Source organism: Sturnira hondurensis, unplaced genomic scaffold, assembly GCF_014824575.4.
Source record: "Sturnira hondurensis isolate 20B ecotype Veracruz unplaced genomic scaffold, ASM1482457v3 Scaffold0010428, whole genome shotgun sequence".
NCBI classification, from domain to species: domain Eukaryota; kingdom Metazoa; phylum Chordata; class Mammalia; order Chiroptera; family Phyllostomidae; genus Sturnira; species Sturnira hondurensis.
In genome coordinates this window covers 22,815,166-22,834,186 of record NW_028083059.1, presented here as the reverse complement: position 1 = coordinate 22,834,186, position 19,021 = coordinate 22,815,166, and the positions used below count along the sequence as shown (strand labels likewise).

At 36.3% G+C, this 19,021-nt stretch overlaps 1 protein-coding gene across 5 annotated transcripts in view; it reads left to right on the top strand.

Moving 5' to 3' along the window:
* The window catches only part of ROBO2 (roundabout guidance receptor 2), a 1,307,581-nt gene that overhangs the window by 1,138,341 nt on the left and 150,219 nt on the right, over positions 1–19,021 (top strand). For all 5 annotated transcript variants that reach the window (XM_037059032.1, XM_037059034.1, XM_037059035.1 and 2 more), the window contains exons 3-5: positions 1,809–1,966; positions 4,096–4,216; positions 16,744–16,882. In XM_037059032.1, the coding sequence (XP_036914927.1) occupies positions 1,809–1,966; positions 4,096–4,216; positions 16,744–16,882 (418 nt within the window). The remainder of the gene's footprint in view (positions 1–1,808; positions 1,967–4,095; positions 4,217–16,743; positions 16,883–19,021) is intronic.

Below are 19,021 nucleotides of genomic sequence, written 5' to 3'. Positions count from 1 at the left end.
GAATTACCAGCTTGCTCTCCCTGGAGGATTTACCTGCAAGAGAGAACCACAAACCTTTTCTCATCCCCCATGTCACATTAAAATGCACACTTCTCTCAGCTCATTCAGAAGCAAATCCTCACGCAAATAAATCACACCTTCCTTGCCAGTTAGACAAAAGGACGGGGAAAAAAAGTGCAGTTCACCGTGGCAAAATGGAGCACATTTCCTTAGTAGCGAAAGAAGTAAATTAATCAGCTTATAAACTGAGAGTGAGCAATTTGTGCTGAATTCTTTCTTACGGCTCCTTCAATAGGAGACAAGTTTCTCTAATCTCATAAAGGGCCTTGACTTCATTAAGGTGGAAACAGTGTTAAAGGAGGTTTTGCAAAAGATAAGAAAAGCAAAGCCCCAAAAGTCACTCCGTTGTCTCTGAAGCTATTTTCAGGACAGGAGATTTTTATTTATTTGGAAAATGACAATTAACCTAGAGACTGGGCCTAACAAAGAAGGAGGATCTGGAGTGGGTCTCATTGCAGGACACTGAAGGCAGCTGGTTTGGCCTAATCCACATTTGCAGCAGTTAATTCACGTAACAGGCTGGCACCAGCTGCCCAATTTTGATTCATATATGTGTGTGTGTGTGTGTGTTTTCATATATCTGTGAATATATACATAAATGCATATATAATATGTATATATAAGATGTGTATGCATGTATAATACAAGTACATATACACGTACCTGAATTTGTATGTGTATATGTTTGTTTTACCCATATGCACACTTAGGAAACACACTTGTCAGTGTTGCAATATCAAAGAATAGAAAATGCCCAGGAAGTTGGGGAAAACAGAGGCAAGTTAGGTATGTGGTATATTAGCTGTCTGAACTACTTTTTGGAGTATTTGCCCTTATTTGCTAAATAAACTCAGTGTTCTGCAGTCTGGTGGGGCCAAGTTATTTCTGTAGGTTTTCCATCTTGCCAGGGGAAGAAAGCACACAGAGATAGATAGGTGACATTTGGAGAGCCAGGCATGCCAGATTTTCGGAGGTTACAGCAGAGGTCCAACCTGCTGTTCTCCTAATGAAAGGAGGGGAAATTCAGACTGGCAAAACTGCTGTAAGGGATATCTCTGCGCCGCGTGTCACGCTGCCCAGATGTCGCTCGGCAGGTGGAGATGCAGCGAGAATGAAATGTAGCTCTGTGTATGTGGGTGCTAGTGCGTTGCAGGGGGAACAATGAGTCTGTCTTCTGAAGTGTGATGAAAACAGTGTGGCTCTCGTCCATACTCACATATGAGGAAAGGCTGTCTCGAAGACTTCTCACCCCACTTTCCCGCCCAGGCAGAGGTGCCTTCATGCTCACAGACCCTGTGCACACAACTTGTTTCAGGGTTTTAAGAATAATTTGACAGTTTATTTTCATGTATTTATGTACATGTATGTATGTATGCTTTTAAAATAGAAAATAGGATCATACTACATAAAGTTTTGTGCCTTGAGTTTTTCTTATGAATAATAGAATAATTCATGAATTATATCGTGAACATTACTTGTCTTATTTTCCTTAGACTTACTTTCTTTTTTAATTTAAATTGTATAGCAAAGATGCATTATTATAGTCAGCCATTTTTCTGTCCATGAACAGGCTCATGGAACAGGCTCTGTTCATGGCTCTAGACTATTTGAAGATGGGCTCAGCTGTCAGTAAATGTCCTGGCAGTTTTTATAAGAACAAAATAAATAAGTCTGGAAGTTACCTCTCGCAAGAGGAAGCTAAAGGAACCGTCCCTGAGCTTTCTCTTTCTGGGATTGTTTCCCTGCAGTGCTGCGAGATGACTTCAGGCAGAACCCCACAGACGTGGTCGTGGCAGCCGGAGAGCCTGCGATCCTGGAATGCCAGCCGCCCAGGGGACACCCAGAACCCACCATCTACTGGAAAAAAGACAAAGTTCGAATTGATGACAAGGAAGAAAGAATAAGTGTGAGTTAGATGAAAACGAATGCCTAGGAAGACGGAAGAGCAAGTGTTAAAATTCATGTGTTTTATTTCTTATACACTGTTAGTAACATTGTCAAACTGCATTTGAATGCTAACTACTATTTCCACTCTATTGAAAGAACTGAAAAAAGGGAACCAAAATCAGTAATTTTGGAATGAGGTTCAAAAGACAGAAATTGCATAAACCAGTGTACATAACAGATTGAGAATTTTATCAACTTGAGTGTATAAATATACTGTTTAGTTCAATATTGCAGTCCTAGCCCTTTTTAAGATTTTCAAAATTCTATATAGACTGGGTTTCTATTATCTTTAAGAATATCAAAAAAGTGAAGATATTTTTTCTTATGTGCACCTTGTGATTGCATCATAAGACCATGGTGGAGATCACAACATACAATTATGTGATTCTGGCTTGAACTGTTGGCACTCTAAGGATCTGCATTGCCCCGGAGAGTTTGGTGGCTAGTGGTCTGTGCTTGGGTACCAGAGTTATGAAAATGTACTCCCAGTGATGGAGTAAAATCAATGTTCATGGGTTTCTACCTCATGTTTGTATTGTTTAGCTTTTGCTTTGTAAGAACCACCTCTAAACACAGTGGCTTATAGTAACTATTTCATTTAGACTATTAGTGTGTGGGTAAGCTGATTGCTCTTCCCTCTGGGCCAGTGTGGCTGATCTTTACTAGGGTTTCTTATGCTTCTGTGGCTTTTTTAAAGATGTGCTGAGAGCTGGATGATATAGGATAGCCTTCCTAACATGTCTGGTGATTGACTGACCCTCCGAAGGGCATCATCCTTCTTCTCTTCATGGCCTCTCATTTCTAGCAGGCTAGCTCAGGCTCATTCCCATGGTGATCTCAGGGTTCCAGCTACAGCAAGAGAAGGCAAGCCCTAATGTGCAAGCACCTTCCTTCTAGTGAAAAAGGGCTTTAGTTCCATTGATCAAATCAAGTCATCTTGCCAAACTCAGCTTCAAGGGGAAGAGAAGTGGCCTCCATGGTCATTTTTATAACTCAGAGTCCATTATGCTCTACTATATATAATTAAGAACACATTGACGGTCTTCTCTTCCCAGGTATAATTTTAAAAAATAAAGTGAAAATTACTTTTTATGACATGGCAAGTTTTAGAACCTAAAATATCTCTGATGAGAATACACATTCATTGTTTGCCTATGAATTAAAAAATTAACAAATGAAAACAGCACGTTCTTATCTCATATCTCTTTAAGAATTCTAAATCACCATGAAGTGAAGATTGTTGGATTAGCTAAATGCAAAAAATAAAATAAAACACCAAGATTGGAAAGGAAGCTATGAGTTAATGATACACTGACCCAAAACCTAATTCTCCTTTAATATCTTCCTTAACAAATACACAGTTTAATGTAATTACATTTGTTAATTCAGTCAAATGCTTCTTATTTCAGACATTTAGAGAAAAGATATTAAAAACCAGTGATTTGTACCAACTCATAGTCATCATTCAAAACATTGGATTTGTTTTTGTCCAACCTGCTCTACTCTTCAAAAATTATCTCACAAATAAAATTAAGGTGAGACAAAGATAATTAATATAAACAACTGAAGATATAAGTTCCACGGACACATAAATTTTATATTTGGATTATTAGTGATGCTCGAGTGCCTAGAAAACTGCCCCGCCCATAGAAGAATTCATTAAATACTTGGAGAATCCCTCTGAGTCCTTTGGTTTTCATTTTATTATCTGAAGCAGATATACAGTGCACCTTCCTTATGACAAATGCCAATAGCAATTCATCCAACCAAACTGCAGGGTGAAGACCGACCATTGATATTTAATGGGGGCAGTCACAAGAGTCAAAATAAGATCAGGAAGGGGAGGAAGACAGCCGTAAGGACGCATTCCCTAGAGAGGGAGCTGGAGGCTTCTACCGGAAGAGAATTGACCAGAAGAAAGGACACATGCACATGTCAAACCAGTGGGGGAGTTGGAGTCTTAGACACTGAGCTCTTTCTTTTAGGAAAAACAAATGTGGTGCTTAAATATTCATAAGTATTGATTAGTGACTTTTCCTTCCCATTCCCTTTTCTCTTCTTTCTTTCTTCTTTATTTACTTTTAACAGATCCGTGGTGGGAAACTGATGATCTCCAACACCAGGAAAAGTGATGCAGGGATGTACACCTGTGTCGGCACCAACATGGTGGGAGAGAGAGACAGTGACCCAGCGGAGCTGACTGTCTTCGGTAAAACTCTCTTTTATATTATGAGCTGCTGTTTATATCAACTCGTCCTTTGTTTTCAAGTATTGTTTCATAAATAGCACACAGCGCTTTATAAATGGAAAACAACAAGCAGTACAGGGACAGCTCCTTATCACTGAGGTGAGCAGTGACAGCGACAGACTGGAGTTGCTGTTGTGTCTCCAAGAGGAAATCTTTGATGTGAAGAAAAATAAAACATCTGAAATGTTAATTAACCTACGGAATGCATATATTTATAGGATTTTACCTTTCGTCACAATGTAAACAATTGTTCTTTCTCAGAAGTTGTTTGAGGTGTTATATCTCTCTAAAATTTGACACTTGTTCTGTAATGATGCATTTAACAGGAGCCTCTTATGTTCAAGAAAAAGGATTTTTTTTTAATTAGACAGTTAGTACAACGATATTTCAGTTATTATATACTTTTAAAATTTCAAATTGGTGTATCTGGAGTTTTAGCTTATTGAAAGACTAGGTGGATATATATATATATATATACACACACATACAATCAAAATTAGAAAGAAAAATAAACTATTTTGCTATATATTTGTTTCTTCAACTTAAAAAACTAAAGGCCTTTTTAGCTGAAGTAATTTAATTAATTGCTTAAAACCTGATAGATCTGTATCACAGAAATAGTGGAGAAAGAATTAAGAAGGAGAAAATTGTAGATAATAAAGATGACTGAGTAAACAAAAGTAAGGAAAATACTTCAAGGCAGCTGTGGGAAATTGAAAGAGAAATAAAATGACAGAGAAGTGGGGACTAAAATTCTAAAAATCCTAGGAAATGAAGCATTTCCTTTAGGAGATAACAAAGCCCCATTCACATCTCTGTACAGAGATGTGTATATTAAGTACACACACACACGTATACACACACATACTTAAGTACATTTGTATGTGGTAAGTACATTTGTATATCTAGATCATAATAGAAGATTTTACTGTTGCAGATATTATATGATTTTCTTTCAACATACAAGAAATAATTATGATTTTTAAAAGTAATTTTTAAATTACTTTCTTGTACCAGTAAAAGAACCTTCTGGTCCTATGCATGATATGATAAAATCTTATTTTTGGTCATTATTCCAGAACACACCCAAGGGTAGTACCAGAGTCCTGCATAAATCCCTAATGCAACTCTTTTGTTGTTTGGGACATGCCCTGCCAGGGTGCAAAGGGAATCCTGCAATGCGGAAAAGAGCCATGGTTGGATTTCCATCACACTGAGAGTATTAGATGTGCTTTATGAGTATGTACCAGAACACAGGCCTCTTTTCAATCACTCTGAGTACCGAGTAATCTCTGGTAATATTCCTTGCGGATACTAAACAGCTCGAAGTCCCAAATGACAAAGCCAGGGCAAATCCCATAATTCATTAAAGGAATTGAAGAGTAAAAATGAAATTGTTCAAAGTGTGCATGTAAATTTCTGTCCTGTAGAGCTCAGACGAGCATGAGTTTTCCTTTAAATTTCATGCAGTCATCTGTAAGAGTCCCAAAATGTGTTTCATTTATAATGAATAAAATACAGTTTTGTCTGGCACTACATAAAATTAGTGGTCACTTAACATTAGCATTGAAAACCCACAAGAACAGCTATTCTATTTAAAGAAACACTCATGCTATTTTTCCATAATTACCACAAGCTTTGGAACACAAAATTTTTTCATTACAGCAGCATTTACTTCCTTCAAAAAGAAATTGAGAGTGTTGAATCTCCTTACCCAAGCAATTAGACTTACCAAAATGCAACTGTGTTATGAAATATTTACCTAAAGACATGATGAGAAGTACAGGAGATCCCTAAACATGTCAGGAGTTGGAGGGGAGCTTCTAAATTCTTTCGAAACTAGCTATAAACTGAAGAGATTGAATTTGTCCAGAGGCACTACCTCTGGAAGAATTGATTTAGGAAGCTGAGAAACATATATCTGATGGTTTAAACTAGTCAGAACTGACCTGAGGGGTTATAAGAACAATATTAAATTATGGGGGAAAACTAAAATTTCATCATTGATAAGAAAACAACATCTAAACCCAGAAATGAAAGATACAAAGTGTAGTGATGGCCTAAGGCCAGACTGGGACTGGGGTTGCCCGAGAGAGGCCCCTTCTGCACCTTGACCCCCCTGGTCCTTGGAGAAAATAAAATAACCAGTGTACACACTAAAATGAGGCCTTTTAAAAATTTTGTTCTGGTGCTTTTGCACCTAGTACATGTTTTCTGTTAAAGCTCTTTAAACTTCGTCATTATTAGAATTATCACCTGTGATCTAAGTTTATAAAAGTAAAACTGGTTACAGGTTCCTGCTCCTCTCTAGCAGTTTTATTTTCATGTAGCAGTAATTCTGCTTTAAAAAACCTGGCTACAAAACCACTCTGTACCTCCAGTACATTTTTTAAAGATTGTATTTACTTGTTTTCAGAGAGAGGGGAAAGGAGTGAGAAAAAAAGGGAGAAAAATATCGATGTGAGAAACATCCATCGGTTGCTTCTTGCACACACCCAGACCAGGGACAGAACTCTCAACCGGAGCATGTTCCCTGGCCAAACCAGCAATCTTTTGCTTCCGGAGACAACACCCAACCAACTAAGCCACACCAGTCAGGGCTATGCAAAGTTTTTAAATGGTCTTTGCAACCCAGTCTTTTCTTTAAGATATGTAACACAGAAAAAGTAACTGATAATATTTAATTGTTAAAAAATATAATTTATTTAGGACTCACATGAATAAGTATAAAGGACACATGGACAATACTAAGGTGGGGGGCAGAAATGGGAGGGAGGTGGAGAGCATTGAGGGGTTAGGGCTGGGAATATAAGACAGAAAACTGTACTTGAACAAGAATTAAATAAAATAAATAAATAAAATTAAATATATATATATATATGTGTGTATATGTATATATATATATATATGATTTATTTATAAATGGCAAGAAAAAATGAAGGGGAAAACGCCAATATAATAGCCATCTGCAAGTATTTTGATTCTTCAGTAAGTGATCTTGAACTTAGATTTTTTCATTTGAAAATTGTAACTTATATTTTAAAAATCTGCCTTTTAGACAGAGACATGATTCATGTAACTTAATGGTCAAACTCTTCCTATATAATACTCCATGAATCATTTATTCTGTTTGTTCTTCTTTAATATTTGCTGGCCATAAAACCACATCCTAGTAAATTAGGAGGTACCAAATCTAAAAATTATAAATTAGCATCATCGTGTAAATGGACACATATGTATGGGAATGTTGAGATGCCTTTACAAAGAATACTTCCTAGCACTTTACATATGTCAATCAAGTTCCCAAGATCCCGAAGACAAAGAAAATTGAGTTAAATTACATAACTAAATTTATAACTATGGTTAGCTTTTGAATATCTCATATCCAAAATTTAACTGATATTAAAAAACAACCAAAAATAACCTGAATAATTTCCAAATCCTTTTTAAGTGTTTATCGAGGGAATATATGGAAAAGATGTCATATTTTACATTTCTAATAGACAATAGAGATACAAGACTTGCAGTGAAATACAGAAAACATTTGTCCCCACTCCACTTCCCCTGCCCCCTCCCACACACACTCCTCATCTTTAAACATTCCTGCGAGCCTGTTTTATTTTTTTCTTCTAGAATTTATTTTCCTAATTCTAAATATTACTTATTCTACAATTTTACACATTACTTTGATTTCCTACTTTGGGAGATGATGGTTGGGGCCCACTCTACTCCCTGCCCCACCTTCTCTTCTCTGCTTTCTCTTCTTTTGGTCCTTCTCGTATATAATGACTTTAGAAACATTGATCATGTCAATATTCAGAATTTGAGTTATTTGAACCATGCAAATATAGACTGTGAGCTGAGTGATATGATATTATAGTGGCATTTCTTTTTTGGTACAATATTCATTCTCCTTTGAATGAAGAATAAACATGTTTTTTGTTTGGTTTTTTGCTTATGTTCACTTACACCCATCAGAAATTCTTCTAGAAATCTGTAAGAGAGTGTTTAAACTCCTCTCAATTGAATTTTACTAATAAATCCACCTTGGCTTTCCTGGAGGCTTTAGACTGCTGGCCCAATCCAACTGGGCGGCTGCTATTTGGTTCTACTCCACAAAATTCATCCTCGGATTTACCTTCCCTTTCCTCTGATGCTGGGTTTCCTTCATCCCGTGTCCTTTGTGTTTGTCCTGGGTAACTCCTATCTACAGAACTGTTTCTGCTTTCTGCTTGGCTGGAGCCTAGAGCTCATTTCAGACCAAATGCCTCTATTCCATCCAAAACTAAATGGATACTTCAGCTGATTATAGAATTATAGTTTAAATATATATATATTTGATCAAAATATTAAAGCACTTGTCCAATATCATCTGTCTTCCACTGTTGCTATTGAGAGACCCCTGTGCTTCTGAGCCCTGTGTGATCGGTTTTCCTTTTCTCTCTTTCTTTCTTTTTTATTTTGTACTCCTTTTTTACCCTAGTGTTTTGAAATGTTACAATACTGTGCTTTGGTTTATTTTTTCTTCTACCCATTAGACACTGGGTGAGCAGTCACACTTGAAAAAATATGTATCCACAAAACTCAACAAAATACCCTCTATATGTTTTCTATCCCATTTCTCTGTCAAGCACATATTCATGACTTAGATGTTAAATCCTCTAAGTCTTTTTTTCTCTATTTCTTCCCTATTTTTATCATTACATTCTGGTTTCAAGGATGTTTCAACTTCTCTTGTGTCTCAGGATTTTAAAAACATTGTTTGCTTTTTAATAACATTTACCTGTGATGCTTTCTTGCTTTTATTTCTTCCGAGTTCCATTTTTCCCCTTCTACCCTGCCTTCAGTATTTTACACCAAATGCTTTCTTCTGATGTCGTCAGGTGATCTCTTGTTCACCGACATTTAATTTTTGTTCACTGAAATGACTGTTGGAGACTGTCAGCCAATGATTATCATGGTAGGATAATCATATTGGGAACTAGCCATTTTATTAGGGGTTAGGACAGAGTTTGGGGCTGGTAATATTGATTTTCAAGTTTTGGATAGGAAATAATAGCTGATGTCCTGAGTGTAGTTGAGATACCCAGAGACAAATCTATGAGGGAAGATATCTCAGAGCCAAACCTTAGGAAATATCTAAGTTTTATTTATAACCTATGGCCTTCATTTAAAAGTTCAAAACATAGAGTAGTAAAACCCAGATGATTGTTGGAAACCACATAGTTTTATAAAATAATGTTTACTTGCAAACTTTAAAACTGTGAAATATTTTCTACCTATTCACTTATTTAACATGTATTTCTTGAGCACCTACTATACACTCAGCACTGGTTCCATGTGATGAGATGTATAGACATGCACCCTGTTGTCAGTGGGACTCTCATATTATTTTATCAGCCGTAATATAAATCCTTGCCTCTAAAATAAGGTGAGAGAGGCATATGCGTTTTTTTTTCTAAAAACATTGACCTATTTTTACCTTTGCCTCACAGGATGATTTCTATTAGACAAAGAAAATTCTTGTCAAGAAAAGAAATGAATGCAGCCAGGACTTAGTGAATCACATTCGGGCAGCCTGAGCATTATCATTCAGTCCATTCTAGGAAGGCCTAGTACTTTACACTGTGATGGCTATCATAACACTTGTTTCTTTATATATGCCCAGTTCAATAAAAGGGGGCATCAGGGGGCTAGCCAGCTGATCTCCCAAGTTCATAGACACTGCGGGGTGGCAAGTCCCTCTGGGTCAGCTGAAGTTAAGATAGCTCTAATGTCCTTTTATTGCATAGCCTTGGTCTTACAGGACTTAAAGGACTTTACCTATATGATTATTTCCATAATACCACTTTTATAATGCCCAGCAAAGTTTCTTTTAAAATTGTTAAGATATTTAGTATAGCTTCCATGGCACAGCCGTTTATAATTTTATAGCCATATTCAGTGACTGAATACAGTTGAAAGAAAAATTTGTTTACTACTGGGCACTTAATTATTTTCATTGTAGCATACATATAAGAAACGAGATCTTTTGTTACCACATTTTAGATTTATAGTATTGTGTGTTATGTTGCATACTTTCCTTTCTATTATTGACATAATTACAATGAAATTTAGCATCTGATTTTATAACAGCCACATACAAAGTTGGATTTTCTAGTATGCCTATTTGGAATTATACTGACCTGACTTCTTGAGAGCTGTACTTTGCACACTACCACACTGTGAACAACACTGATGTCCCAAGAGAGATTAACCTTGTAAGCAACTTATGCAGGTGATTCAAAGGCAGTTAGTCTCACATAAAAAAAATGTTAATTGCATTGGCAAAGACATTGCCTCTGATCACTCCATATAATTAGAGATCTGGCCATTCAGAGAGACACGAATCTAATTGATAAACAGTCAGCTAGCAGCCCTTGAGATTTCTTACTGTTTTTCAATATGTGATCAGACATAACATGGAAAAATCAGTGACCTTATTTTGATATACGTTAAAATGGTTTGTTCGTTATTCAGTAGTTCAAGATGTTTCATATATATTTATTTTAATTGTTCAGAGTTTCTTTGGATAATACCCCATGGGCATTAATGGATATTGAATGTTAACAACTTCCTGAATGATTCTCTTCTTAACTTTCTAATCTAAATTAACTTTAGATTAACTTTCTTAACTTTCCTTCTAAATTTGTATATATTTGCAAATGATTGTGCCATAGGCAGTCACCTCCAACACACTGCCTTGCCATTTTTACATGTGTCTAAAATGACATGGCTTTGCTGTTGGCTTATGAAAATAGTAGCCAGAGCAAAAGCAAAACATTCAAACTACATTTCTGCCTGTACCACTTTGTAAATCTTTACTATTCATGTTTCTGATTCTCAGATTGTCAGGAAATAAAAATCAAGTCAAAGAAACTGAAAAACAGTTTTTACAAAAAAAGTATTTCATTTAAATAATAGACCAAGTTAGACTTTATAATGTACAGTTTTTGTAGGTAGTTAAAATTTCAATGTAGAACCTGGACTTAGTGTAATTATCAGAAAGCAATTGGAATAATGAATAATATGATTTAGAGATAATTGTTTTAATGAGTGCTATGGAAATTCTTGGACTAATACTTTAAAGGTTGTGCTAAACTGCAATGTATTAGTAAACTTTAATGATACTTTGTTGGAAGGCACACTAAAGATATTCAGGAATAACACCCCTCTGAATGTATTGTGAGTATGCAAATAATTTTCATCTGGCTTATTCTTTGCATTGTCCATTTCTTATCAATTGAACTACATTTCCATCATGAGCCAATGTTGGGCTTCCAAAAATTTTATGTCACATACTCTCCCGTGGTTATCCAGTTGCTAGGCAACTAGACTCTGCTTGAGGGCAGAAGGGAATAGACAAGGTTCATGTGGATATCCTCCACTTTTGCTGAATTCATCAGAACAGCAACAGGAGACCCTGTATCTTCCTTCTTCTCAAAATTATAAGACAGGTGCTTCCATGTGTCTCCATTGAAAACAATGTGGCTTAGAACATGTATGATAACTAAAAAAACCATCAGGAATCCTCATCATTTTCCCCAGAGGAAGAGAGAACTGTAGGCTTTTGACAAGTCTAACATGAAGCTTGCCCTTCAGATTAATCATACTCATATGTCACCATTTTGTGACTAATATCATCTTTAAGGAAGCATATGAAATCTTTGCCTGAAAATATTCATGTGTGATTTAATGGAACCAGTCGCACATACCATCCTGCAGTTTATTTTGAAGTCAGCATCATGGCATGAAAATTCTCTCTTACCTAAAGAGAGATAGCTTCAATATTACAATGTCTTGCTATTTTTTCAATGTATGAATTTGCCCCAATTTATCCTAAATCTTTTCATTTCCCAATACTGTTATTATGATCTTGTGTAGTTCTTATTTTTTGCTACATTTAACCATTGTCAAGGTTATTCTTCTGTATTTGCACTGTCTGCAAGTAATGATTATTTTGGTTCTTCTCTAATACAGTTTTCTTCTATGTCTTATTGATTACTAATGTCAGCATGTCCATCTTGTTCCTGATCTTAATGGGTTTGACTTTAGTATTTTACTTTTAAAATAATTTTATATTTAATTGCCCAATAGAGTGTCTTCATGATGCTTAAGAAGTTTCTTCTGAGTCCTTCTTTATTTCAAATATTTAATCCAAGAGCTTTTCAACCCCTACAAAAGTAAACATTTTTATTTTTCTTTTCCTCTCTTTTGTGTAAGCCATCTTTTCTTATTATCTAAGAATACATTTGACTTCAAGTACCAGAAGCCTGAGTGATGATGGCTTAAGCATAAAGGGTTCAGTTTGTCACATCTACCATTTCATCTACAGTGAAAGCGTACACACACAGGCACACACTTGCACGCATGCAGGGCACACATACCCCGTCTATCCCTGGCAGTTCTTCCAGTTTTCTACATGGAAATTTGAGGATCTTTCTAGACTCTTCGTCTTCAGCATCTACTTCTGATTAATCACTCAGTTCCGATATCTCTTTATTCTGTCCCTTTTTCCATATCCCCAGAACCACATTCTAAGCTCAAATAATTTCTTACAATGACAGTTTGATCTAATTCACTGCTCTATGTTTCTGTTTGTAATTAATCTTTCACAGATGGTCAAAATGACCTTTTTATCATAGCCTTATTTAAAATGTTGCCGTCTTACTTAAAACTTTTCAACAACTCTGCATCAGATTCAGGGCAGAGCTCATTTTTTCTTGACGTGGCGTACAAGATTCTTCATGGTCTTGACTAGCTTCATCTCCTACTGCCTTGTTGATGAGACCACGCTGCTGGCTTTTCACCAGCTACCAAATTTAAAGCCTGGCCTAGGAGGAGCTGTATTAACATGATCTGCATGAATGAGTGGATAAGGGAAAGACTTCCTCTCAACACGCTCATCTGTCCTAGGCCAGCTTGTACTAAAATATCCCCAGATCATTTGTCAATCTCGAGTGATATCACAAGCAGCTTAGCTCTCTTTTAACATTGGATTATTGCAGCTTTTAGATGAATTGAATGAACATCTCCAAGCGATAGCAAAGAAAAAGGGCAACCTTGCAATCTAAACTAATTATTCATTTTTGTTATTAACATTCCTAGCACTCATAGGAGATATTGATCCTATTGCCTATTTGCTGTCAAAACAATCACTCAGCATCAACTATGCCAGCATGAAAATAGTTGTTTGGAGCACATAGTATCCAGAGTTCAAATGAATAACACTAAATCCTTCCATCCCACATGCAGATTTTTCTGTTGTGAAGGAAGCACACTTAGCTGCTAATTTAGTCTACTTCCTAAAATCATTAGTGGCAATTTTTTCCTTGTTGTTCAGTTACATTTGTCACGCCTTTTTCCCTGTTGCTTTCCGCTACCCCATCCCCCCACCCCACTCCCACACTCAGTCTCCACCCCACAGACCCACTGTCTGTGCCCGTGAGTCCTTTGTTCCTATTCCCAAGGTTTATGGACCAGTTCTAAATTTTGCATTAAAACACTCTTCATGATAAAATCCCATTTACCTTGTTTTATGGTTGGGATATTAAAATACAGATACTGGAGCATATGTGTCTGTGTTCTAAAGAAAAATTTGAGCTCAACTGTCACCTTCATTGTAGAAAGATATAATCGCCTTTCTTCTGAATACCAATGATGGTTGGCTTTATTGTAATAACATGCCATCTTGTAATTTATACATTCGTTTTACAAATATGGATCTTTAGTCAATAAAATCATACATTTTCACTCTACACTCTTAACATACATTATTTGTTGTGATTTCTTTAAAGTTTTCTCATTAAATATTTTTCAGTTTTTGTGGCACTATATTCACATTCTTAAATTGTGTTTAAGAATGTGTTTAGACACTTAGGAAGCTAAATTCCTAAGTGTCTAAATATAGCCATATTTGGCCAGATAAACTAGTCAAGTCCTTATGGGTTTCATCTTTCTTTTCTTTGACTTTTCTTTCTACTTCAATAACTGGCACCATTTTGGGCTTTTCTATGATTTGCAGACATGCTAACAAAATTTAAATGGTAATTTAAATGATCATAATTTGACAATTATCAAAAAGGGAAGAAATTAGACCAGGAATTGAAGTGTTTAGAAAAATATGAAACTACCTTTTGTTTTATATTTCTCTTACAAGGTGAGATTCTTTACTTTTTAAAATTTAATCTTTCTTGTATTTTTTCCATTACTACATAGTCCCATTATACCCCCACCCGCAGTGATCACCACACTGTTGTCCATGTCCATGCGTCCTTTTTCCTTTTTGCTCAATGCCTCCACCCCCTAACCTCCCTCCCCATGCCCCACCAACTAGCTGTCATCTGCTCTCCCTCTACGGGTCCATCTCTGTTTTGTTTGTTAGTTCAGTTTGTTCATTAGATTCNATTTTTCAGTTTTTGTGGCACTATATTCACATTCTTAAATTGTGTTTAAGAATGTATTTAGACACTTAGGAAGCTAAATTCCTAAGTGTCTAAATATAGACATATTTGGCCAGATAAACTAGTCAAGTCCTTACGGGTTTCATCTTTCTTTTCTTTGACTTTTCTTTCTACTTCAATAACTGGCACCATTTTGGGCTTTTCTATGATTTGGAGACATGCTAACAAAATTTAAATGGTAATTTAAATGATCATAATTTGACAATTATCAAAAAGGGAAGAAATTAGACCAGGAATTGAAGTGTTTAGAAAAATACGAAACTACCTTTTGTTTTATATTTCTCTTACAAGGTGAGATTCTTTACTTTTTAAAATTTAATCTTTCTTGTATTTTTTCCATTACTACATAGTCCCATTATACCCCCACCCGCAGTGATCACCACACTGTTGTCCATGTCCATGCGTCCTTTTTCCTTTTTGCTCAATGCCTCCACCCCCTAACCTCCCTCCCCATGCCCCACCAACTAGCTGTCATCTGCTCTCCCTCTACGGGTCCATCTCTGTTTTGTTTGTTAGTTCAGTTTGTTCATTAGATTCCACCTATGAGTGAAATCATGTGGCATTTGCCTTTCTCTGGCTGGCTTATTTCACTTAGCATAACATTCTCTAGGTTCATCCATACCGTTATGAAGAGTACATTTTTCTTCTTTTTTATGGCCAAGTGGTATTCCATTTGTAAATGTCACATCGTTGTTTTATCCACTCATCTACTGATGGACACTTGGGCTGCTTCCATATCTTGGTGATTGTAAATAACACTGCAATGAACATAGAAGTGCTTATATTCTTTCAAATTAGTATTTTGGGTTCCTCTGCATATGTTTCCAGAAGTGGGATCGCTGGGTCAAAAGGCAGATTTTTAATTTTGGTGGGCACCTCCATACTGCTGTCCATAGTGTCTGCACCAGTCTGCATTCTCACGAAGAGTGCAGAATGCGCCCCCTTTCTCCACATCCTTGCCAGCACATGTTGTGTGTTGTTTTATTGATGGTAATTTAAGTCACCATAATTTGACAATTATCAGAAAGGGAAGAAATTAGACAAGGAATTGAAATGTTCAGAGAATATAAAACTACATTTTGTTTTATATTTCTCTACATGTTAAGATTCTTATGGACAGATACTATTTTTCCTAGCTTTCTATAGAGTAGTGCTAGAATGCAGACTGATAATGCTAGGTACAAATTAATAACAAAGGAATAAAAGACAGAAACACTGAAGCAGAATACTAGCTACATAAACATAAAGGTTAAGTAAAGGAAAAAATAACCATACATTGGGAACACTTAGGAGAAGATAATTGGAAGTGGCCTTAGAAAAGTATATATGACAGTAAGTAGTTTAAAATAATTAAAAATGAATGTTTTTTTATTTAAGAAATGAATCAGTTTGACATTTTTTTTTAATTTAAGAAAAATAGAAATCACATAGACAGCTTTCCGTACATGAAATGAGAACATTCATGGAAGTATTGGATCCTTTTCAAATGATAGCCTTCCCCGGGAAATTTAAGTAATGCTTATGTGCAAATGCACAGCTCTTTTGGTTTTCCCTAGCATTCCTAATGGAATATTAATGTGTTTCCTTTTTGATATTTTACCTTAGTTTCAGCTGGTAGCTTTTCCATTTTGAACCATTGTAATAGATTCAAAAAATCATTTTTACATCTTTCCTCATTTCTGTGGAATTCAGTGTCTAGATTTTTTATGACAGGGTCTACAGGATTTAGCTTAGTAATGCACTGAAAATCAATTTAATATTTCCCCAAAAAGTTTATATAGTTTTACATACATGCTAAAGCTATTTCTGTGTTTCAGAATATTTTATTAAGTTTAATCACATTGTATTTATAATGTGAGATATAGCTGAGATACAGAGTTAAGTACCTATGCACCAAAAGTAAACCACAGTTTTCCTATGACTTTTCCATGTTGTGCTTAAATCATGCATGATACTAATTTTATTTCACTTTTTTTTCCTCCTAAGAACGACCCACATTTCTCAGGAGGCCAATTAACCAAGTGGTGCTGGAGGAAGAAGCTGTGGAATTTCGTTGTCAAGTGCAGGGCGACCCTCAGCCAACTGTGCGGTGGAGGAAGGATGATGCAGACTTGCCGAGAGGAAGGTAAGACCGTCTCAAAACTAGAGATTTGTTAGATAATCACTGAATACTCGGGAGAGAAAGAAACAGCCCCAGCGGCACCACAGACACTCTTAGACCTTGGTACACAATTTTCACATATATGATTTTCTCATGCGTGAGCCACATAGTTGCCGTTTTATATGCTGAAGTCTCCCAGGCCCTGATGTCACTCTTTAAGTGAATTTTCCCATAAATACCTGATCCTCCACCTCATCGAGTATCCCTGAATCTCAAAACTCCTCAGACACTTTCTTTTTCATGATCCCTCACAGGGTCTGCCATTCTGTTGCTGCCCAGTACTTGTCTGCCCATTCCAATCGCCTCCTGCAACTACTTCTGTTGCCATGATGCCACAGCCCACACCGGGCGGTGGGTGCCTTCCTTTCCTGCCCTGAGCATCTGTAAGCCTGCTGGTGGCAGCTGACTAGAGGGTCTGGAGTAAGGGAGAGATCTTGTTCAGGAAAAGATAGCGAGTAGCTGAGTTACCATCACTCTCCTCGTAGGGCATTTCTCACTGAGGGACCTTCCGTGTCACTTGTTCACTTGCCATGGCTTCATGGAGAATCTCTCCTCCATCTCTGTTCACTCGTCCTTTCATCAGACCCCCCAGAATCAGTCTGTCAGCTCTCTAGTGTTAAGTCCAAAAATGCTTGTCATCATTGATGAAAACAAATTTAAATTTTTTGTCTAAATTTTTCTAAGACCATGCCCTTCATGATCAAATACATCATTCAAGGGCTTGCTTTTTCTATATAGGGAGCAAGTCTAGTTTTAAGATTTGCTTTGTCTTTCTCTTAGGCCTAGGTTCTGAAACTACAGCCATCACATGTACTACAATCATAAAACTCCACTTTCTGCTTTTTTTTCTATTTTGTTCCTAAAAAAAGAAATTAGTTTTCATTCAACCCACTGAAATTAAACATGCTTTCAGAGAAGTCATTTGCCTTTTATGTGCTTTCTCTGGCACTGCTGTCAATTCCTGAATTTATAACTTCATTTCAATATCTCAGTTTTATATACCCCCAGGTCTGTGATACTATATTTTCCCAACAAATGTTATCAGCAGTGCCAGCTTCAAATAGACCGAACGTTTTAAGTAGTAAGTGAGAAGTTCTTCACAAATTATAGGGAGATAAGTAAAAATGTTAATTCAGTTAATTATTCAGCCTAACAAGTAGGGCAAGTTGCCTCTGTGTTTCGTCACTTGCTGTCAAACATCTCATTTTAAAGGATGGTTATTGGGAGAAGTTTGTGAGTGAGGCTCTTCAAGCCTTCTCAGTGGAGAAGGAGGTTAAAAAATAGTAAGTGGTGAGACCCAGCAGGGTAGTTCAGTTGGTAGTTCAGTTGGTTGGAGTATCATCCCAGTGCACCAGGGTTGCAGATTTGATCCCTGCTTAGGACACATATAAGAATCAAGCAATGAATGAACAATCGTGGAACAATAAGTTTCTCTCTGGCTCTCTCTCTCATCAGTAAATTTTTAAAAATTCACATAATAAGAATTTATGAAGTCAAGTTGTTGGTATTCATTCTCTCTGTATAATCAGTACTTCTCATATTTGAGAGAGCACTTACTATATAATTTTTAAATGATGATATGTTGTAAGATTTAGAATTAAAAGATTAATTCTATAACAAAATTTAGCCTGGTGTAAATATAGGTCAGTTTTCAATTACTGGAAGTAAATAGCCTTGTTAAAAATAACCAACCAAACATCAACAAAAATCCCCTCACTTCGGAGTAATTCTGGATCTACAGAAAAGTTACAAATATAGTACAGATAATTCCTATATGCACTATCCCTCGTTTCCCCATTGTTAACAGTTTTCATTGCTACGAAACTCTTCTCATTCCTAGTGAACAAATGCTGATATGTAATATGTATTTTTATATTATTTTGGTTGTACCAGGGGTTTTTTTTTTTTTCATTATTATGCTCCAGGATTCTGTCAAGGGTATTTAATTAGTTGGATAGCATAGAGTATTGCATTTAGTTGGCATGTTTTCCCATCCTCTCTGGCCTAGGACAGGTTCTCAGTATTTCCTTGTCATTCTGACCTTGGCAATCATCAAGCCTACTGGTCCGGTGTCCCCAAAGTGGGGTTTGCCTACTGCTTTCT